We start from the raw sequence: 20,603 nt of genomic DNA, 5'->3' as shown, positions 1-20,603 counted from the left end.
CCAACTTGAGCCTTTTTGGGAGGTTTGTGATAGAAATTCCTTTTCTTTCCTATTGCTAGCTTTAAGATTCATCTTTAAGTTATCATTCATCTGAAAACTTCCCAAATTTTTTTTTTTTAAGATTTTATTTATTCATTCATGAGAGACACAGAAAGAGACACAGGCAGGAGAAGCAGGCTCCACACAGGGAGCCTGATGTGAGACTTGATCCGGGGACTCCAGGATCATGCCCTGGGCCAAAGGCAGGCGCTAAGCTGCTGAGCCACCCAGGGATCCCCAACTTCCCAATTTCTGAAAATTTTTTCATAGTGCATTCTTGTGAGTTATTGCCTTTTACAAATTTACTGTTTTTATTATTAAATCATAATTTTAATATTTACTATTCTAGTAAGGTTTGAGAAGGGAAGAGAGGCTATTGTGTGTACGGATTCTCTCACACGCTGTCTTTATCTGCTGTTCTGCCTGAAATCTGCATACCATACTCTTTCAGGCTAACCTACCTTAATTCCACCTAGACACAGGAGCTGGGCAGGACCTCCTCTTCCTTTCTTCAGTCTTTGCAGCACAGTGTGAAAATGAGAGAAAACGGAGTAAATGACCTTGGAAAATTTAACTATTATATGAAGCCTAAAGTGTTGATGTCCCGGTTAAAAACTTCTCCAGTAAGAACTTTGAAATGGTCTCGCCTTTCTTTGTTCCTGACTTTGCTTTAAAACAAATGTGTGCTTTTTTTGATAGCATGTTGTACACTCATTTACTCTATTACTAGTATCACAATCAAGAGCTTTATACTCCAGGTATGTGGCCCAATTTTAAGAACTGGAGAATTTAATGGAGATGATCTCACCTGCACCTTGATTTCCCTGTCTAGTTTATTGTCAGGGGAATACCTATAGTTTTCCCACTTTATTTCGTTCTCAAGCAAGTCTCTTTCCCCAGAATCTCCTTTCCCGTTTAAGCTGGTTACTCTGCGTTTAAAAGCTGCATCCATGGGATCCCTGGGTGGCGCAGCGGTTTAGCGCCTGCCTTTGGCCCAGGGCGCGATCCTGGAGACCCGGGATCGAATCCCACGTCGGGCTCCCGGTGCATGGAGCCTGCTTCTCCCTCTGCCTCTGCCTCTCTCTCTCTCTGTATGACTATCATAAATAAATAAAAGTTAAAAAAAAAAAAAGCTGCATCCTAAAATAAGGCAAAACAGTCTTTTTGCATTCGGGGTCTAAGAATGTCTGTTTCTCATACAGTAAGAATTAGAAAGCAGGTGGAACTAGGCTATGGAGATGCTGTTCCCTGATAAAGTTTGGGCTAAGGTATGGATTTGGTGCCTGGAGACGAGGCAAAACTGGTTATCCTGACATGCCCTCACACTACGAGAGCTGGAGGCCGTCCACCCGCCCTGCAGCGCGGCCAGTCTTCTTTAGGTGCTTCTCACTCCCGTCATAAAGTTTTCATTCTTCACCAGGTTCGGTTCACAACAGCTGTTCCTAGCTTCTTGGCTCTACTCTGAGCGGTCCCTACGCCTTTTAGTCTCCGAGCAGGCGATTCTGAGTACAACCTGCTGGATGCAGCCAGGTCGCTGGGCAACGGGCTCAGAGGGCGCGGGGGGGGGGGGGGGGGGGGCGCGGGTCCAGAGCGGTGAGGAGGGGCCCCGAGGACCCCGCATCCGTGGGCAGGGGGCTCAGAGGGCCGGGCCGGAGGGCGGGGGGGGGCCCCGAGGACCCCGCACGCGTGGGCAGGGGGCTCAGAGGGCCGGGCCGGAGGGCGAGGGGGGGGCGGGCCGGAGGGCGGGGGGGGACCTGAGGACCCCGCGCCCGCCGAGCGTGTGCCCGCGTCGGAGGCGCAAGGGCGGCCCGGCGTCGGGTGAAGCACCGAAACCTGCGCGCCTTTGCGCCCCGCAGCTCCTAAACCTCTCCAGCCCGCACCTCCCCTCGACTCCAAAGCACCCCGGGCCCGGCCCGCCCGGGCTCGGGCTCGGGCTCAGCCTCCCGCCGCCCGCCGCCGCCGCGCTGAGGAGCAGCCGCACGCCGGGACTCGCGCTCTCCTGCTTTACGGCAAGGCTGCGCGCGTTTGCGACAGCGTGACGCCGGCAGGGTTTTGGCGGGAAAAGCGCTGCATTTGGATTCCTGTGGTGGCGGGCAAAGGACGGCCTGGTGAGGAGGGGCGGCCGGTAGGGTGGGAAGGGGTTGGAGAAGGGGCTCGGGGTCCCCGTTAGCGGAGAGGGGCATGGCGAGAGGCAGTTCTCAGTGCCGAGCGCAGGGGATCGGGGAGCCTGGCCCGAGGGGCGGCTTCGGCGGGCGGAGGGCGAGGGGCCGGGGGCCGGGGGCCGGGTGGGGGGTGACGGAGGCCGCCCTCCGGGGGCTGCGGGCTGCGGGCTGCGGACCCCGAACCCCGACGCGCGGGCGCGGGCGGCTCCGGGGCCCGCCGGCCCTGCCTTCCGCTTCTGGGGGCAGTTTGGCCCCGCCCCAGGCTCCTCCCGGCCTCCGGGTCGGCGCGGGGGTGGGAATTGGAGCGGGCGCCGGGGAGGAGGGGCTGCGGCGCCGGGGGTCCCTCGCGCTGGCCTGCGCCGGCCGGCAGCCCCCGCCCCGCCCGCCCCGCTGCCCCCCGCCCGGCAGCCCCGCAGCCCCCGGCCCCCCCTCCCCCGCCCCCGCCCCGCCGCTTTTTCTCACAGGCCTGCGGGAGGCGCTCCCCGCCTCGTCCCGCGTGGGCGTGGGGATGGCGGTTCACACCACAGGACGCCGGAACCCCGGGCACTTGCTCGCGGTTTAAAGCCTTGGAGAAAATAGGGGCGGGGTGTGCGGGGGAGCCAAGCCCTGAGGGATGGCGGCGGTGGCCGAGCCTGGCCCTCACCCCCATCTTCTCTGGGTTCCTGCCTTTTGCAGCCGTGCTGCGGCCTGGAGTCATGGCAGTGCCCTTTGTGGAGGACTGGGACTTGGTGCAAACCCTGGGAGAAGGCGCCTATGGAGAGTGAGTTCGGCGCTCCCACCCTGCGCTCGCACTCGCTTCAGTTTTCTGTCTGCTCTCTTGAGTACATACTCCCTTTGTGTGCTTTAAAAACATTGCTTTCTACTTAAATTCAACTTGCCAACATGTATATAACACCCAGTGCTCATCCCATCATGGGCTCTCCTCAGTGCCCCATCCCCCCAGCCACCCCCCATTCCCCCCAGTCACCCCCATCACCCCAGTCACCCCCATCTTCCCCCAGTCACACCCCGATCCTCCCCCAGTCACACCCCCATTCCCCCAGTCACCCCGCCATCTCCCCCAGACACACCCCGTCCTCACCCAGTCACCCCCCCCCCCCCCCCCCCCCATCCTCACCCAGTCGCCACTCCATCCCTCCAGTCACTCCCATCCTCCCCCAGTGAATATCTGGCCTGGACTCCTCAGTGCCTGGTACTCAGTCATCCCCCCCATCCCCTCCAGTCACACCCCCATACACCCCCAGGCACCACCCTATCCTCCCCCAGTCCACACCATCCTCCTTCCCTCCTGCAGCCCTTTGTTTTGCAGTTGTTGATTCTGATACAGTGGCATCTTAGAGAACAGGTGTTTGCGTTCGGGGTCTAAGAATTTTTTGGGTGCATAATCTTTTGTAAGGGTTATTTTTTTTCTCATATATATATATACACACACACACACACACACACAACATTTTCTTTTCTTTTTTTTTTCTTTTTAGATTTTATTTATTCATGAAAGACAGAGAGAGAGGCAGAGACACGGGCAAAGGGAGAAGCAGGCAGGGAGCCTGTCGTAAAACTCAATCCTGGGACTCCAGGATCACGCCCTGGGCTGAAGGCGGCGCTAAACCGCTTTGCCACCCAGGCTGCCCCAGATATTTTTCTCTACAAAGAGTTGAAAGAGACCTGTGTAGTCAGTTTCTCCTCCCACATATTCCTTCCTGGGGTTTAAGCATAGGGGTTAAATGATTCTGGAGTCGGATCACCTGGTTGCAAATCTTCACTCATCACATACTAGCACATTGGTTTGCGTTCTTTTTTTAAATATTTTATTTATTCATGAAAGACACACACAGAGAGAGGCAGAGACACAGGCAGAGGGAGAAGCAGGCTCCATGCAGGGAGCCCGATGTGGGACTCGATCCCCGGTCTCCAGGATCAGGCCCTGGGCTGAAGGCGGCGCTAAACCGCTGAGCCACCTGGGCTGCCCTGGTTTGCGTTCTTAGGCAAACTTCATAATCTGTGCCTCCATTTCCTCAGCTCTCAGAGGACAATAATACCCACCCCTTAGAACAGTTATCACAGACATACATAATATGAGGTTAGGAAATCTTAAGTAGTGTTATTAAAATTATTGCTTTTTAATTTTTTAAAAAGATTTTATTTATTTATTCATGAGAGGCAGAGGGAGAAGCAGACTCCCTGCAGGGAGCCAGACATGGGACTTGATCCGGGGTTTCCAGGATCACACCCTGGGCAGAAGGTAGCGCTAAACCGCTGAGCCACCCGTGCTGCCTGTGTTATTAAAATTAAATGAATAGAGGGATCCCTGGGTGGGAGCAGGGATCCCTGCAGGGAGCCTGCTTCTCCCTCTGCCTGTGTCTCTGCCTCTCTCTCTGTCTCTCATGAATAAATTAAAAAAAAATCTTTAAATGAATAGGGCATGTGTATATGTGATGTGGCCTGGAATTATTGTTACTCTATTTTAGTGTATTTTATCAAGTATTTATCAAATAACCTTTGGAGATACATCATCATGACTTCCTTAGAGCATTAGCTAGCCATCATGCTTCACATTTCGGAAAAGAGTAGTATGTGTTGAGAACACGGCAGAAACCATTTTCGTATTTTCTGTTGGGTAGAGAAAGTAATGAAGGTAAAACTGTTGGACACGTCATATTTAATCTTTTAAAGTTTTCAAAGAAACAGAATTCAGGTGTGTTCCTTTTCTTTTTTAGGGTTCAACTTGCTGTGAATAGAAGAACTGAAGAAGCAGTTGCAGTCAAGATTGTAGACATGAAGCGTGCCATAGACTGTCCAGAAAATATTAAGAAAGAGATCTGTATCAATAAAATGTTAAATCATGAGAATGTAGTGAAATTCTATGGTCACAGGAGAGAAGGCAATATCCAGTATCTGTTTCTGGAGTACTGTAGTGGAGGAGAACTTTTTGACAGAATAGGTATGGAAATAAGCTTTTTAAGATAGCTGTTCTATTAAACAAGTTTCTAATTTTTTTTTTCATATTGGGTCTGCTATTTGGTCATTGCCCATTCAGAACTGCTTATGCAACAGCGAAATTGGAGTAAGTTTTCTTGTTTTTGCAGGTTATATTAACACATTAAAACATATACGGAATCATCAAGGAAAACTTTTCCCCCAAATTGTGTATGTAATTTTGGTTAGGATTGTGGTTTTGTAAAGTTTAAGAATGATAAACTAATAGGTTGAAGTATCATGAGTGCAATGTATTATGTACCTATACAGTGATTCTTTGTAGACATTTCAGTTACATGAAGTCATTACATACACTGACAGCCAAAGTAACAGCATGTTGTTATATATCTTCTTCATGTTTAAATGAAATTAACTTAAGAATTTTCTAGAATTTCTTTGCCTATATTTAGTAAATTCTGTACTTGCTACTTCATTATTTTATGTAGATTTAAAGGCTTGATATTACAAAACACCGAGAAGTACATAAAAATGTATTATGTGGATCAAAATTTATCACTTAAAAATATTATTAGAATCTCTGGTACATATCTCAGAAGAGAGTTCAGTATAAAAGAAAATAAGAGGTTAAGAGGAGATCAAAATATTAAAAAGATCACTCAAAATAGAGCATTTCTTAATAAAACTATATTTCCTGAAGGAACTTTGCAGTCATTCATGGCTTTGTAGTACGAGCGATTATATGAAGTTTCGTTTTGTTGTTAAATATTTAGTGAAATTAGTTTATATTTGCCCAGGCATACACTTTGGCAATTACATTTTTGGTGGTGGGGAAAATATTGCCATAGTGTTTAGAGGAAATTAGGGGAGAATTTGAAAGATGCTAAACAAATCATGGTTAGTGTAAGATAAGCAGAGATTTTAGGGTATGCCTTCCATTCTTGATTTGGATAATAGTTTGTTGTTTCTCTCTGTAACTTTCCTGTGATGTTAATTTATTTTTGCCACATAACAGATGGGGAAATATGAGTTATTAAGTATTGTATGAGTTAGTTATTAAGTATTGTATGAGTTGGGATCCCTGGGTGGCGCAGCAGTTTGGCGCCTGCCTTTGGCCCGGGGCGTGATCCTGGAGACCCGGGATCGAATCCCACGTCGGGCTCCCGGTGCATGGAGCCTGCTTCACCCTCTGCCTATGTCTCTGCTTCTCTCTCTCTCTCTCTCTGTGTGACTATCATAAATAAATAAAAAATATTAAAAAAAAAAAAAAAAGTATTGTATGAGTTAGTTAGTTAGTCAGAGTCTTTTAATTGTTACCACAAGATTTTGCTTGCCAGAGTACCATCGCAAAAATCTAACCTTAGGAGACTGTGGTTGATGCCTGATTATTGTTGTACCTGGCAAACTAACTTTCATAATTAATTCTTACAGAGCCAGACATAGGCATGCCTGAACAAGATGCTCAGAGGTTCTTTCACCAACTCATGGCAGGAGTGGTAGGTACAGTTGTCTCTTTTCCTTTTGCTTAAAATTATTATGAATGAAACAAGTACCCAAATTTGGTATTTTTCCCCTCTGTTTCCCTTTTAGGTTTATCTGCATGGTATTGGGATAACTCATAGGGATATTAAGCCAGAAAATCTTCTTTTGGATGACCGGGGTAAGTTTAACATTTTGTCACTGCTGCCTAGATTATTTTAATCCATACAAGGCAGATTTGAAGTTTTCGTATTATTGAAATTTTAGGGCAGAAAATCTGAAGAGTCTAGGAAGTTTGAGAGACTCGGTATATTTAGAGTTTACAAGTCCTTCCTGATAAATATTTGTGGATGAGATAGAGAAATCTAACCTAGATGCGAGAGTAATTCACTACACGAATAGTTGTACAAATAGTCTTAACTCTTCAATGAATTAATAAAGGAAAGTTTTTGTTGGAATACTCTGGACCTTAGGCTTATTCTATTTTTTTTTTTATTTTGTTTGTTTCAAATTTTTATTTAAATTCCAGTTAGTTGACATATAGTGTAATAATAGTTTTAATATAATTTAGTGATTCATCACTTATATATAATACCTAGTGCCCTTTTTAATACCCATAACCCTTAACCCATCCCCTGCCCTCCTCCCCTCCAGCAGCCCTCAGTTTGTTCCATATAGTTAGTCTATTTTAATGGTTCACCTCTCTCCCCACCCCCATGTTCATCTATTTCATTTCTTAAATTCCATGTATGAGTGAAATCATATATTATTTGACTTATTTTGCTTAGCATAATACTCTCTATCTCTATCCGTGTCATTGGAAATGGCAAAATTTCATTTTTTATGGCTGAGTAATATTCCAGTGTGTGTGTGTGTGTGTGTGTGTGTCTTTACACACACACACCACATCTTCTTTATCCATATATCAGTCAGTGGACATTTGGGGTCTTTCCATAATTTGGCTATTGTTGATAATGCTGCTATGAACAAAAGGGTGCATTTGTCCTTTCAGATCGGTATTTTTGTATCCTTTGGGTAAATACCTAGTAGTGCAATTGCTGGGTCATAGGGTAATTTTATTTTAATTAATTAATTAATTAGTTAATTGAAAATTTTTTACCTTTTTTTTTTTAATTTAAATTCTATTTGCCAGGGATCCCTGGGTGGCTCAGCGGTTTAATGCCTGCCTTTGGCCCAGGGCGTGATCCTGGGATCGAGTCCTACATCGGGCTCCCTGCGTGGAGCCTGCTTCTCCCTCTGCCTGTGTCTCTGCCTCTCTCTCTGTCTCTCATGAATAAATAAATAAAATCTTAAAAAAAAAAAAAAAATTCTATTTGCCAACATATAGTATAACCTAGTGCTCATCCCTTCAGGTGCCCTCCTTAGTGCCCATCACCCAGTTACCTCATTCCCTCACACACCTCCCCCTCCACAGCCCTTTGTTTCCCAGAGTATTTATGTATTTATTTATTTATTTGAGAGAGAGTGTGCACATGGGGTGGCAGAGGGACAAGCCAACTTCTCGCTGAGTGTGGAGCCTAACTTGGGCTTGATCTCAACATCCTGAGATCAAGACCCAAGTGGAAATCAAGAATTGAGGTTTAGTCAACTGCACCACCAAGGTGCCCTGGGGCGGTCCTATTTTTAACTTTTTGAGGAACCTCTCCATATTGTTTTTCAGAGTGGCTGCAACCAGTTTGCATTTCCATCAATAGTGCACAAGAGGGTTCCCCTTTCTCTGGATCTTCACCAACATCTGTTATTTCTTGTGTTGTTGACAGGTGTGAGGTGTGAGGTGATATCTCATTGTAGTTTTGATTTGCAGTTCCCTGATAATGAGTGATATTGAGCATCTTTTCATGTGTTTGTTAGCCACCTGTATGTCTGCCTTGGAAAAAAGCTATTCATATCTTCTTCCTGTTTCTTTTTTTTTTTTTTTTTTTTTTTTTTAAAGATTTTATTTATTTATTCATGATAGTCATACAGAGAGAGACAGAGAGGCAGAAACACAGGTAGAGGGAGGAGCAGGCTACATGCAGGAAGCCTGACGTGGGATTCGATCCGGGGTCTCCAGGATCGCGCCCCGGGTCAAAGGCAGGCGCCAAACCGCTGCGCCACCCAGGGATCCCTTCTTCCTGTTTCTTAACTGGATTATTTGTTTATTGGGTGATGAGTTTGATAAGTTCTTTATAGATCTTGGATACTAACCCTTTATCAGGTATGTCATTTGCAGACATCTTCTCCTATTCTGTAGGTTGCTGTTTAGTTTTGTTGATTGTTTGCTTTGCTGTGAAGAAGCTTTTTATCTTGATGAAATCCCAGTAGTTCATTTTTGCTTTTGTTTCCCTTGCCTCCAGACACACGTCTAGTAAGAAGTTGCTACTGCTCATGTCAAAAGGGTTGCTGCCTATAATCCCCTCTAGGATTTTGATGGTTTCCTATCTCACATTTAGGTATTTTATGTACTTTATTTTTGTGTATAGTGGTCCAGTTTCATTCTCTCTCTCTTTTTTTTTTAAAGGTTTATTTGGAAGAGAGAGTGTGTGCAGTGGGCAGGGACAGAGGGAGAGAGATACTCAAGTATCTGAGTGCAGAGACTGACACAGGGCTTGATTTCATGATCTGAGCCAAAACCAAGAGTCAAATATTCAACTGACTGCCATCCAGAGACCCCTAGTTTCATTCTTTCGCATGTTGCCGTCCAGTTTTCCCAGCATTGTTTGTTGAAGAGACTGTTCTTTTTCCATTGGATGTTCTTTCCTATTTACTGAAGATTAGTTGATCAGATGGTTGTGAGCTTTCTATTCTGTTTCTAAGCTTTCTATTCTGTTTCATCGATCTATGTATCTGTTTTTGTGCCAGTATCATACCGTTTATATGATTACAGCTTTGTAATACAGTTTAAAGTCCGGAATTATGATGCTCTAGCTTTACTTTTCTTTTTCAGGATTGCTTTGGCTATTAGATCTTTTGTGGTTCCATAAAAATTTTAGGATTGTTTATTTTAGCTGTGTGAAAAATCCTGGTGTTATTTTGATAGGAATTGCATTAAATGTGTAGATTGCTTTGGATAATACAGACATTTTAAGAGTATTTGTTCTTCCAATCCATGAGCGTGGAATGTTTTTCCATTTCTTCATGTCCTTTTAAATTTCTTTTATAAGCATTCTATAGTTTTCAGAGTACAGATGTTTAACCACTTTGGTTAGTACTATTCCTAGGTATAGGTATCCTAGGTATCTATATCTTATGGTTTTGGGTGCAATTGATTCCTTGATTTATTTTTCTGCTGTTTCATTATTGGTGTATAGAAATCCAACAGATTTTTGTACATTGATTTTGTATCCTGTGAGTTTACTGAATTCGTGTTATTAGCTCTAGCAATTTTTTGGTGGAGTCTTTTGGGTTTTCTACATAGAGTATCATGTCACGTACAAATAATGAAACTTTGTCTTCTTCCTTGCTAATTTGGATGCCTTTTATTTCTTTTCTGATTGCTGAGGCTAAGATTTCCAGTACTATGTTAAATAACTGGTAAGAGTGGTCATCCTTATCTTGTTCCTGACTGTAGAGGGGAAGCTCTCAGTTTTTCTCCACTGAGTATAATACCAACTGTGGGTTTTAGAAATATGATTCTATGATGTTGCTCTATATGTTCCCTCTATCCCTACTTTGTTGAGTGTTTTTATCAAGAATGGATGCTGTAGGGATGCCTGGGTGGCTCAGTAGTTGAGCATTTGCTTTTGGGTCAGTTTGTGATCCCAGGGTCCTGGGATCGAGTCCTGCATTGGACTCCCCACAGGAGCCTGCTCCTCCCTTTGCCTGTGTCTCTGCCTCTCTCTCTGTGTCTCATGAATAAATAAAATCTTAAAAAAAAAAAAAAAGAATGAATTCTGTACCTTGTCAAATGCTTTTCCACAGCTATTGAGAGGATCATAAGATTCTTATCCTTTCTTTTATTAGTGTGATGTATCACGTTGATTTATTTGTGAATATTGAATCAGCCTTGTAAACGAGGAATAAATCCCACTTGATTGTGGTGAATGACTCTTAATGTATTGTTGGATTCAATTTGCTATATCTTGTTGAGAATTTTTGCATCCATGTTTGTTAGGGATATTGACCTGTAGTTCTCTTTTTTTAGTGGGTTATTTATTTATGAATGAATGAATGAATGAATGAATGAATGAGGGACAGAGAGACAGAGACACAGGCAGAGGGAGAAGCAGGCTCCATGCAGGAAACCTGATGTGGACTCGATCCCAGGTCTCCAGGATCACATCCTGGGCCAAAGGCGGCTCTAAACCACTGAGCCACCCTGGCTGCCCATGGGGTCTTTGTTTTTGGAATGAAAGTAATGCCAACCTTGTAGAATGCGTTTGGAAGTTTTCCTTATACTTCTATTTTTTGGAACAGTTTGAGAATAGGTATTAACTCTGCTTTAAGTGTTTGGTAGAATTTCCCTGGGAAGCCATCTGGCCCTGGACTTTTGTTTATTGGGAGATTTTTTATTATAAATTAAATTTCTTTGCTGGTTATTGGTCTTTTCAAGTTTTCTATTTCTTCCTGTTTAGGTTTGGTAGTTTATATGTTTCTAGGAATTTATCCATTTCTTCAGACTTCCCAATTTGTTGGCATATAACTTTTCATACTACTCTCATAATTTTTTATATTTCTGTGATGTTGGTTGGAATCTCTCCTCTCTTATTCTCATTCTTTATTTGGGTCCTTTCTCTTTTCTTTCTGATAAGTCCAGCTGGGGGTTTATTAATTTTATTCTTTTGAGGAATTAGCTCCTGGTTTTATTATTCTGCTGGGCATTTTCTGTTTCATTTATTTCTGGTCTTTTTAATTTCTTCTTCTGTATCTTTCTTCTCTGGCTTTAGGCTTCATTTGTTGTTCTTTTTGTAGCTCCTTTAGGTGTAAGGTTAGATTAAGATTTTTCTTGCTTCTTGAGGTGGGCCTGTATTGCTATATACTTCCCTCTTATGACTGCTTTTTTGGCATCCCAAAGGCTTTTTCGTGATTTCATTGTTTCCATGTGTTTTTTATTCCTTAACCTCCTGGTTGGCTCATTTATTCTTTGGATAGGCTGTTTTTAAATCTCCAGTATTTGTGGTCTTTCCAAATTTTTTCTGTGGTTGACTTCAAGTTTCATAATGTGTGGTCAGAAAATATACATGGTATAATCTCAATCTTTGTATACTTGTTGAGGCCTAATTTGTGACCCAGTATGTGGTCTGTTCTGGAGAATGTCCCATATGCCCTTGAAAGGAATGTGTATTCTGCTGCTTTAGGATGAAATGTTCAGAATATATCTGTTAAGTCCATCTGGTCTAGTGTGTCATTCAGAGCCATTGTTTCCTTGTTGATTTTCTTTTCTTTATTTTTTTTTAAGATTTTATTTATTTATTCATTAAAGATACAGAAAGAGAGAGAGGCAGAGACACAGGCAGAGGGAGAAGCAAGCTCTCCGAAAGGAGCCTGATGTGGGACTTGATTGCAGACCCCGGGATCACACCCTGAGCCGAAGGCAGATGCTCAACTGCTTAGCCACCCAGGCGTCCCTCCTTGTTGATTTTCTGCTTAGATGATCTGTCCATTGTTGTAAGTGGGGTGTTAGAGTCCCTTACTATTATTTTATAATTCTCAATGAGTTCCTTTATGTTTGTTACTGTTTTATATATTTGAGTGCTCTCAAATTGAGGGCATGAATATTTACAGTTTTTAGGTCTTCTTGTTGGATAGACCCCTTTATTATGATATAATGCACTTCATCTCTTGTTACAGTCTTTGGTTTAAAATCTCATTTGTCTCAGGGCACGTGTGTGGCTCAGTTGGTTCAGTATTCAACTCTTTTTTTTTTTTTTTTTTTTTTTTATTTATTCATTCATGAGAGACACACAGAGAGAGGCAGAGATACAGGACACAGGCAGAGGGAGAAGCAGGCTCCCTGGGGGGGAGCCTGATGTGGGACTTGATCCCAGGACTCCAGGATCACAACCTGAGCTGAAGGCAGATGCTCAACCACTGAGCCACCCCGGCATCCCATGTAATTTTATCTTTTCTATCACTTATTTGTTCCTCTGATTCTTCCATCCTTGTGGTCCTTACATCCAGTTGATTTCAAATCTCAGTTCCTGCATTTTTTATTTTGGTCTGACTAGTTTTTAGATCTTTTATCTCTGAGGTAAGGGATTCTCCTGTGTCTTCTGTGCTTTTCTCAAGCCCAGCTAGTATTCTTATTGTTGCTTTAGGTTCTGGATCAGACATATTACTTATGTTTCATATTATCTGTTTCAGTTAGATCCCTGTTATGACCTTTTCTTATTCTTTCTTTGGGATGAATTCCTCCATCTTGGGATTTTGTCTAGATCTCTGTTTTCTTCTCTGTGTTAGGAAAGCCTATTATGTTTCCTACTTCTGAGAGTAATGGCTTTATAAAGAAGAGGTCCTATATTATCTAGGGCTCGGCGCTTCAGGAAGTGTCTCTGAGGTATGTCGTGTGCTGTCTGGCTATATTTTGGCTGCTCTTTTCCTCAGATCGGTCCCCTGCAGAGTTTCTCCTTGCCTGCAATGGGGAGTGTTTGGACCTTGGCCAGAGTGTGGTGAGTTTTAACTAAGTGTACTCTGTTTGCTTGGTAAAAGAGACCTGATGCTGTTTCCACTTATGCTGAAGCTCTGCGGAACTCTCCAGTCAGTAGACTTGGTGCATGGAGGGGATTTGTGCTGGTCTTCTGAGAGAGGGACCCACTGTGCTGGTTCTTAGGCGTACTTGCCTGAGACAGGCAGCACCTGTAGAGTGCAGGGTGGGTGAGACTTGGTGTAAGCGATTTCGGCCATAAGTGTCGGTGCTGTGTTGCTTACTGAAGTTAGTTTATGCTGAGGTGCAGGGTAGAGTAATGGCACCAGCCCCCTTTCTTGTCCCTGGAGAGGGAAGTTCATACCCACCACTGTCCAGGAAGCCCTCCCAGAAGAGCAGGTGTCCCAGGCATCCCTCAGATCTGCTTCCTTCACCCTGTCTGTGCCCAGGCTGTCTGCCCACTGGTGTTGTAGTGCACCTGTGTTCTACCCCAAGCAGGCTGGCTGAGTTTTAAAACTCCAAACTTTAGGGACCTGGTATGGCACAGACCCGTGCTTGTCCTCTGTAGGAGGGTCTTGCCTTGTTAGGACTGATGCAGGTTTGTCCCAGAGCGGCAGTCACACCAAAGCACAGGGCATGGAGTTTGGAATAAAGTGCAGCAAAGCGCTAGTGTCCAGGTTAGCTGCCCTCAGCAAGTATCTCTGCACCTGTACTGAGGGGCGGAGTAGGGAAACGGTGCCCTCTGGCTCTTTTGTCCCTGGAGAGGCAGTGCCACCTCTCCCAGGTGTACGCCAAGAAGGGGGCACCGTCTCTCTCAGTGTGTCCCGGGGATCCTCAGATTGCACCATCTGCTCCCAGGCTCTCTGCCCTCCGTCTCCCTGGGAGCACTGAGTGCCCTCAGGGCTCCACACAAGCCGTGCCACAGACCTCTAAAACTCTAGTCTTTTAGCCCTGCTGGTTGTAAAAACTCAGGGAAATCAGCCTCTTGTTTTTCCCAGTCACTGGTTTTGGGAAGTGTTTTCCTTGTGTGATGTCCCGTGTACTCTTCTCTCTCTTTCTCTCCCACCTCTCTTTCTCTCTCTCTCTCTCTTTTTAAAAACATTTTATTTATTAAATGAGAGACAGAGAGGCAGAGACATAAGGCAGAGGGAGAAGCAGGCTCCCTGCAAGGAGCCTGATGTTGGACTCGATCCCAGGACCCTGGGATCACGCCCTGAGCCAAAGACAGACACTCAACTGCTGAGCCACCCAGGCATCCCCCCACCTCTCTCTTTGAGCAGGGCTCCCTCCCCTCTGCAGCACCCATGATCTTTTTCTCCCCAAAATCACATCTCCGTACCTCCTACCCTTCACAGTGTGGCCTCTTCTTTCCTTCTAGTTGTGCAGTTTGTTCTTCAGTCTTCAGATCAATTTCTTGGGTGTTCAGAATGATTTGATATTTATCTAGCTGTGTTCATGGGATGAAGCAAGCCTAGGGTCCCCTTCCTACTCTGCCATCTTAGCTCCACTCTGTTTGTTCTTTTTTTTTTTTTTTTTTTTTAATTTTTTTATTTATTTATGATAGTCACACACAGAGAGAGAGAGAGAGAGAGAGGCAGAGACATAGGTAGAGAGAGAGGCAGGCTCCATGCACCGGGAGCCCGATGTGGGATTCGATCCTAGGTCTCCAGGATCGCGCCCTGGGCCAAAGGCAGGCGCCAAACCGCTGCGCCACACAGGGATCCTGTTTGTTCTTTTTAATCTGTGACTTCGATGGAGATGCAAAGAGTTTAGTTTTACTTCATGCATGTTATAAAAACTGGGATGGACAGATAGTGAAAGTGTTAGCTTATTGAGTCAGGATTGAAAAAGATGACAGGGGGCGCTTGTATGGCTCATTTGGTTGAGCATCCCACTCTTGGTTTTGACTCGGGTCATGATCTCGGAGTCATGGGGTCAAGCCCCAAGAGGGGCTCCATGCTCAGGGGTGAGCCTGCTTGAGGTTCTCTTCCTCTCCCTTTCTCCTTCTTGCTCTCTCTTTAAAATAAATAAGTCTTTTTTTTTTTTAATTATTTATTCATGAGAGAGGCAGAGACAGGCAGAGGGAGAAGCAGGCTCCCTCTGGGGAGCCCGTTGTGGGGTTCGATCCCTGGACCTCAGGATCATGCTCCGAGCTGAAGGCAGATGCTCAACCACTGAGGCACCCAGATGTTCCAAGATAACCTCTTATTAAGCTATTTACCTAGCTATCTAAGATCCTCTTTCAGTTATTTAGCCTTCTGCAAGTTGCTTTATAAAGGCAAATAGCAAAATTTTAGATATTCAGAAAATTTGGTATTGGGAAAAAGGAACTGAATAGTTGATTGATGAGTCCCAAGAAATGAGAGCAAGGCTGGAGAATCCTTTAGCTTCTGTTTTTCATTCTATTTTGATTAGTTTTTGAATGCTAATAGTCTTGATGGTAGTACAGTCATTCATCCCCTTCCTCATCTATAAATTAAGTCCTTATTTGAGGAAATGTAGGTTTCAAGCTACATAAAACCCTCTGGGGAAAAAGGATTGTTTGTGTCTAACGATGAGAGGCAGTATGGAATAGTGTTAAAAGCTTGGAATTTCTAGGCCACCTCATAGTAAGTGTATAGCCTTGTGTCAGTTGGCCATTACATATTTTCTCTCTGCCTTACTGTCCTTCTTTATAAATGGTGATAGTAAGAGAATCTATTTGGGTTGTGAGAATAAAGGAGCCGTATATATCTTCACCCATACATGTATCAACATAAGTTAGATCAAAGGATATATGCTTTTTTTCTTAAAGATTTTATTTATTTATTCATGAGGACACACACACACACACACACACACACAGAGAGAGAGAGAGAGAGAGAGAGAGAGAGAGGCAGAGGCAGAGACACAGGCAGAGGGAGAAGCAGGCTCCATGCAGGGAGCCTGATGTGGGACTCAATCCCAGTTCTCCAGGATCACGTCCTGGGCTGAAGGCAGCACTAAACTGTTGAGCGGCCCGGGCTGCTTTTTAAATGTGCATGTAGACTTTATTTTACATTGTATTTATATCTTATAAAAACCTTTACAGTTACTTAAAACTTAAAAAATATTTAGGCATGGGCGCCTGGCTGTTGGTAGAGCATGCTATTCTTGATCTTGAAGTTGTGAATTTGAGCTCCATGTTGAGTGTAGAGCTTAAAAAAAAGTTCAGGGACATAAAAATTTGTATAAAACATAATATGTAATGTAATTAAAAAACAATAACTACCAGTGTACCGACCTGGCTTAAAAAAATAAAACAATGGGCAGCCCTGGTGGCTTAGGGGTTTCGCTCCACCTTCAGCCCAGTGTGTGATCCTGGAGACCCAGGTTCGAATTCTACATCAGGCTCCCAGCATGGAGCCTGCTTCTCTGTCTCTCTCTCTATCTCTAATAAATAAATAAAAAATATTAAAATAAATAAATAAAACATTATGCATATGTACACTGCTCAAAGCGGTGGTGTTTATAATAGCAAAAAACTGGAAACAACCTAAATGTCTACTGGCAGTAGAATAGATAAATTATGAAATGCGTCATTTATAGGTACAAAGTAATGGCATGGATATATTTCATGGAAGTGTTCGCACAAGTATATTCTATTTATATGAAGTTCAAAAATATATAAAATCGAATATTATTTAGAGATACAAATCTGGGGAAATCACAAAGAAGCATATTAAAGATTTTATTTATTTATTCATGAGAGACACAGAGAGAGAGAGAGAGAAAGAGACAGAAACATAGAGAGAAGCAGGCTCCATGCAGGGAGCCTGATGTGGGACTCGATCCCAGGTCTCCAGGATCACGTCCTAGGCCCAAGGCAGGCGCTCAACCACTGAGCCACCCAGGCATCCCTGAGCCACCCAGGCATCCCACAAAGAAGCATATTAAAATAAAAATCAGAATGGTGGTCACTTCTGAGAAAGTAGGGAAGGGAATATATTGATGGAAATAATTACAGGGGATTTATTAATTAATTTATGAAAGATTTTGTTTATTCATGAGAGAGACAGAGAGAGAGGCAGAGAGAGAAGCAGGCTCCATGCAGGGAGCCTGATGTGGGACTTGATCTAGGATCATTCCCTGGGCTGAAGGCAGGTGCTCAACCGCTGAGCCACACAGGTGTCCCTAATTACAGGGGATTTTTTTTTTCCCAGGGGATTTAAAAGGAAATAGAATGTTCTTTTGTTGTTAGAATGTTCTTAAATTGAGTATTAGGTAAATGGATGTTTGTTATATTTCTCATATCCTGCATAGTGTATAAATATTTTTTTGTTCTTATCTAATACTTAACAATAATCTCTTAAATTTTTTTAAAGATTTATTTATTTATTTATGATAGACACAGAGAGAGAGAGAGGCAGAGACACAGGCAGAGGGAGAAGCAGGCTCCATGCACCGGGAGCCCGAGGTGGGATTCGATCCCGGGTCTCCAGGATCGCGCCCTGGGCCAAAGGCAGGCGCCAAACCGCTGAGCCACCCAGAGATCCCCCAATAATCTTTTTAAAAAAGAAAACGTTACAAATATAGTCCAAGTCCAGTGTATTCTTTCACAAATGTATTCTCTTTATTTCAGAGATAACCACATCCCTCAATTTAGAATTTATTATCTGCAGTTCTCTAACCCTAGTATTATGTTGCAGACATAAGGAAACAGCAAGATTCAAGGAATGTTACAGTTACATTAGCATTTTCAGTGGTAACTTGGCACTCTTAATCTCAGTGGTTTGTCAAGATTGTGTTATGGAGGGGCACCTGGGTGGCTCAGTGTTTGAGCATCTGCCTTTGGCTCGGGGCATGATCTTGGGGTCCTTGCAGGGAGCCTGCTTCTTCCTCTTCCTTTGTCTCTACCTCTCTTTCTCGGTTTCTCATGAACAAATAAATAAAATCTTAAAATAATTGTGTCATGTTATATATGATTTATATTATAAATTTAAGTATATTAAATTTATATATAAATTTATTTATATATTAAATATGCAATACCAATGTATTTAATATTAAATATAGTATTTGCATTTATATTATATTAAAAGGATAATTGCATAGCTACCTCCCAATTCAAATGCAGGCAAACATCATCAGTGGCTTACATACTATATTCTGTGGATATACTTGATTTTCAGAGAATCAATCCCTTATTTTAGGATATTTAAGTTGTTTCTAGATTTAAAAAGATAGAAAGCAATGTCTATTCTCTAAATTTGTGCACAGGCCCAATATAAAAATTGGGTCATGTTCTAATGGATATTTGCTATGACATTCGTCCTTTTTTTTTTTTTTTTCCACTTAGACCCTATTCCATGTCAGCGCTATAGATACATCCTTTTTTTTTTCTTTTTTAAAGATTTTATTTATTCCAGAGAGAGAGAGAGGAGGGGAAGGGGAGCAGAGGAGAGGGACAAATAGAGTCTGCACTGAGTGCAGACCTGGACATGGAGCTTGATTCTAGGACCTGGAGCTCATGACCTGAGAGGAAACCAAGACTTGGATACTCAGTTGGCTGAACCACTTAAGCACCCTTTTTTAAAAACTACTTACCAACATAGTTTTCATTGTATATATGTATAATAAAATTTTATCATTTCTTTATTGATGGATATTTAAGCTATTTACAGATAATATTGCTAGGAATATCCTTATGCTTATGAATTTGAGGGAGTATTTCGGTATTTGTGGTCCTGGAAATGGGACTTGCTAGTTCAAAGAGTGAATATTTCAAATTTCCAGATTGCCAGGTTGCCCTCTAAAAAGGTTGTGCCATTTGACCTTTGGTAATGGGGGGGAGGGGTGTCTTCCCTCCTGCCTAAGATTAGGCAAGATCTTGTAATGCTCTGTATTTTCATAACTTTCACAGCAGTTGTCTGTTGTTAATTTTCAGAAATATACCCGCATTGGCTAGCACAGTGTCACTCAGTTATGGCAGATATTTAGTAAGGACAGGATAAATTGAAAGTTCTGCCTGTAGTTTGCATGTGTTAAAAGTGGGAAATTAGAGTAAATTTGCTCTTCTGGTTTATTTTTTTGCACAGTTTCTCTTTTCTAAACTTGACCACTTTGACAAGAAGTTCTAGTGTTTTGTGGATCTTTAGGTTTTGTATGTCTTTACATAATTTTCTTCTGCCAGCTGGTTTTGTTTGCTGCTGAGAAAGTTGAACTTGTCACGTTATTGGTGTCTCCTTCCTGCCCTCTGTTGTTTTTTTTTTTAAATTTATTTTTTTATTATTATTATTATTATTTTATTTATGATAGTCACACAGAGAGAGAGAGAGAGAGAGGCAGAGACATAGGCAGAGGGAGAAGCAGGCTCCATGCACCGGGAGCCTGACATGGGATTCGATCCCGGGTCTCCAGGATCGCGCCCTGGGCCAAAGGCAGGTGCTAAACCGCTGCGCCACCCAGGGATCCCTCCTTCCTGCCCTCTGTACAAGTTGTTGAAGGCCCTGGCTCTGCTTTCAACCTAAGATAGTGTTCATTCTCCAGAAGGGCAATCCCCTTTGACTCCAGTGTCTTTCTTTAACCTGGTCCACTGTTTTGTGTATTTGATGATTTTTCTTTTAATAGAAGCGATGAGGCGGCCTTTTTCTAGTTTTAGCTATGTGATATATTTTATTTCTTCTTTTTTTAAAATTTCTTTTTTGGGGCACGTGGGTGGCTCAGTTGGTTAATCGTCTGCCTTCAGCTCAGGTCATGGTCCTGGGATTGAGCCCTGCCGCAGGCTGTATGCTCAGGGCTAGCCTGCTTCTCCCTTTCTTCCCTCTGCTGCTCCTGTTGCTTGTGTTCTCTTTCAAATAAGTAAAATCGTTTAAAAAAAAAAAACACTTTTTTGTCCTTTTAAGGTAGAAAAGTTGTACACGTTTTAAGTAACACCAGTGATTTTCCAATAAAACTTAATTCCTTTAAGTATATATATTTATAAAACATTTTATTCCAGTGCCATTCATTTTTACTTTTGTTTAGATAACCTCAAAATCTCTGACTTTGGCTTGGCAACAGTGTTTCGGCATAATAATCGTGAACGTTTATTGAACAAGATGTGTGGTACTTTACCTTATGTTGCTCCAGAACTTCTAAAGAGAAAAGAATTTCATGCAGAACCAGTTGATGTTTGGTCCTGTGGAATAGTACTTACAGCAATGTTGGCTGGAGGTAAGAGCTATTTAATCATGGTGAAACTCTTGTCCTATGGAAAGCCAGATTTATTATACCAAAATAAATGAAACAAACCAAGAGAATCCATATTTATATATATTTTAATAGTGACTTTATTTATAACTAATTTGGAACTTGGAATCCCAAAGCTTTTTAAAAATGAGGTATGTATACCTTTTAAATGAAATATCACAATAGCAATCTTTTAAGATTCGTGTGAATAAGTTTGG

The 20,603-nt window shown here is 42.9% G+C and overlaps 1 protein-coding gene across 2 annotated transcripts in view; it reads left to right on the top strand.

The window, feature by feature from the left end:
• Positions 1-2,061: 2,061 nt before the first annotated feature.
• CHEK1 (checkpoint kinase 1) overlaps positions 2,062-20,603 on the top strand; it is a 32,444-nt gene continuing 13,902 nt past the window's right edge. The window contains exons 1-6 of one of the 2 annotated variants that reach the window (XM_038535488.1): positions 2,072-2,147; positions 2,877-2,961; positions 4,919-5,142; positions 6,567-6,631; positions 6,726-6,795; positions 20,182-20,370. In XM_038535488.1, the coding sequence (XP_038391416.1) occupies positions 2,897-2,961; positions 4,919-5,142; positions 6,567-6,631; positions 6,726-6,795; positions 20,182-20,370 (613 nt within the window). In that variant the 5' untranslated portion in view covers positions 2,072-2,147; positions 2,877-2,896. Of the gene's footprint in view, positions 2,148-2,876; positions 2,962-4,918; positions 5,143-6,566; positions 6,632-6,725; positions 6,796-20,181; positions 20,371-20,603 lie in introns of both variants that reach the window. The other variant, XM_038535489.1, reaches the window with a different exon arrangement.

This window comes from Canis lupus, chromosome 5 (assembly GCF_011100685.1).
Source record: "Canis lupus familiaris isolate Mischka breed German Shepherd chromosome 5, alternate assembly UU_Cfam_GSD_1.0, whole genome shotgun sequence".
In the NCBI taxonomy this organism is placed as follows: Eukaryota; Metazoa; Chordata; class Mammalia; order Carnivora; family Canidae; genus Canis; species Canis lupus.
The sequence above is the reverse complement of the archived record's forward strand: the minus strand, read 5'-3'. Positions and strand labels throughout refer to the sequence as shown.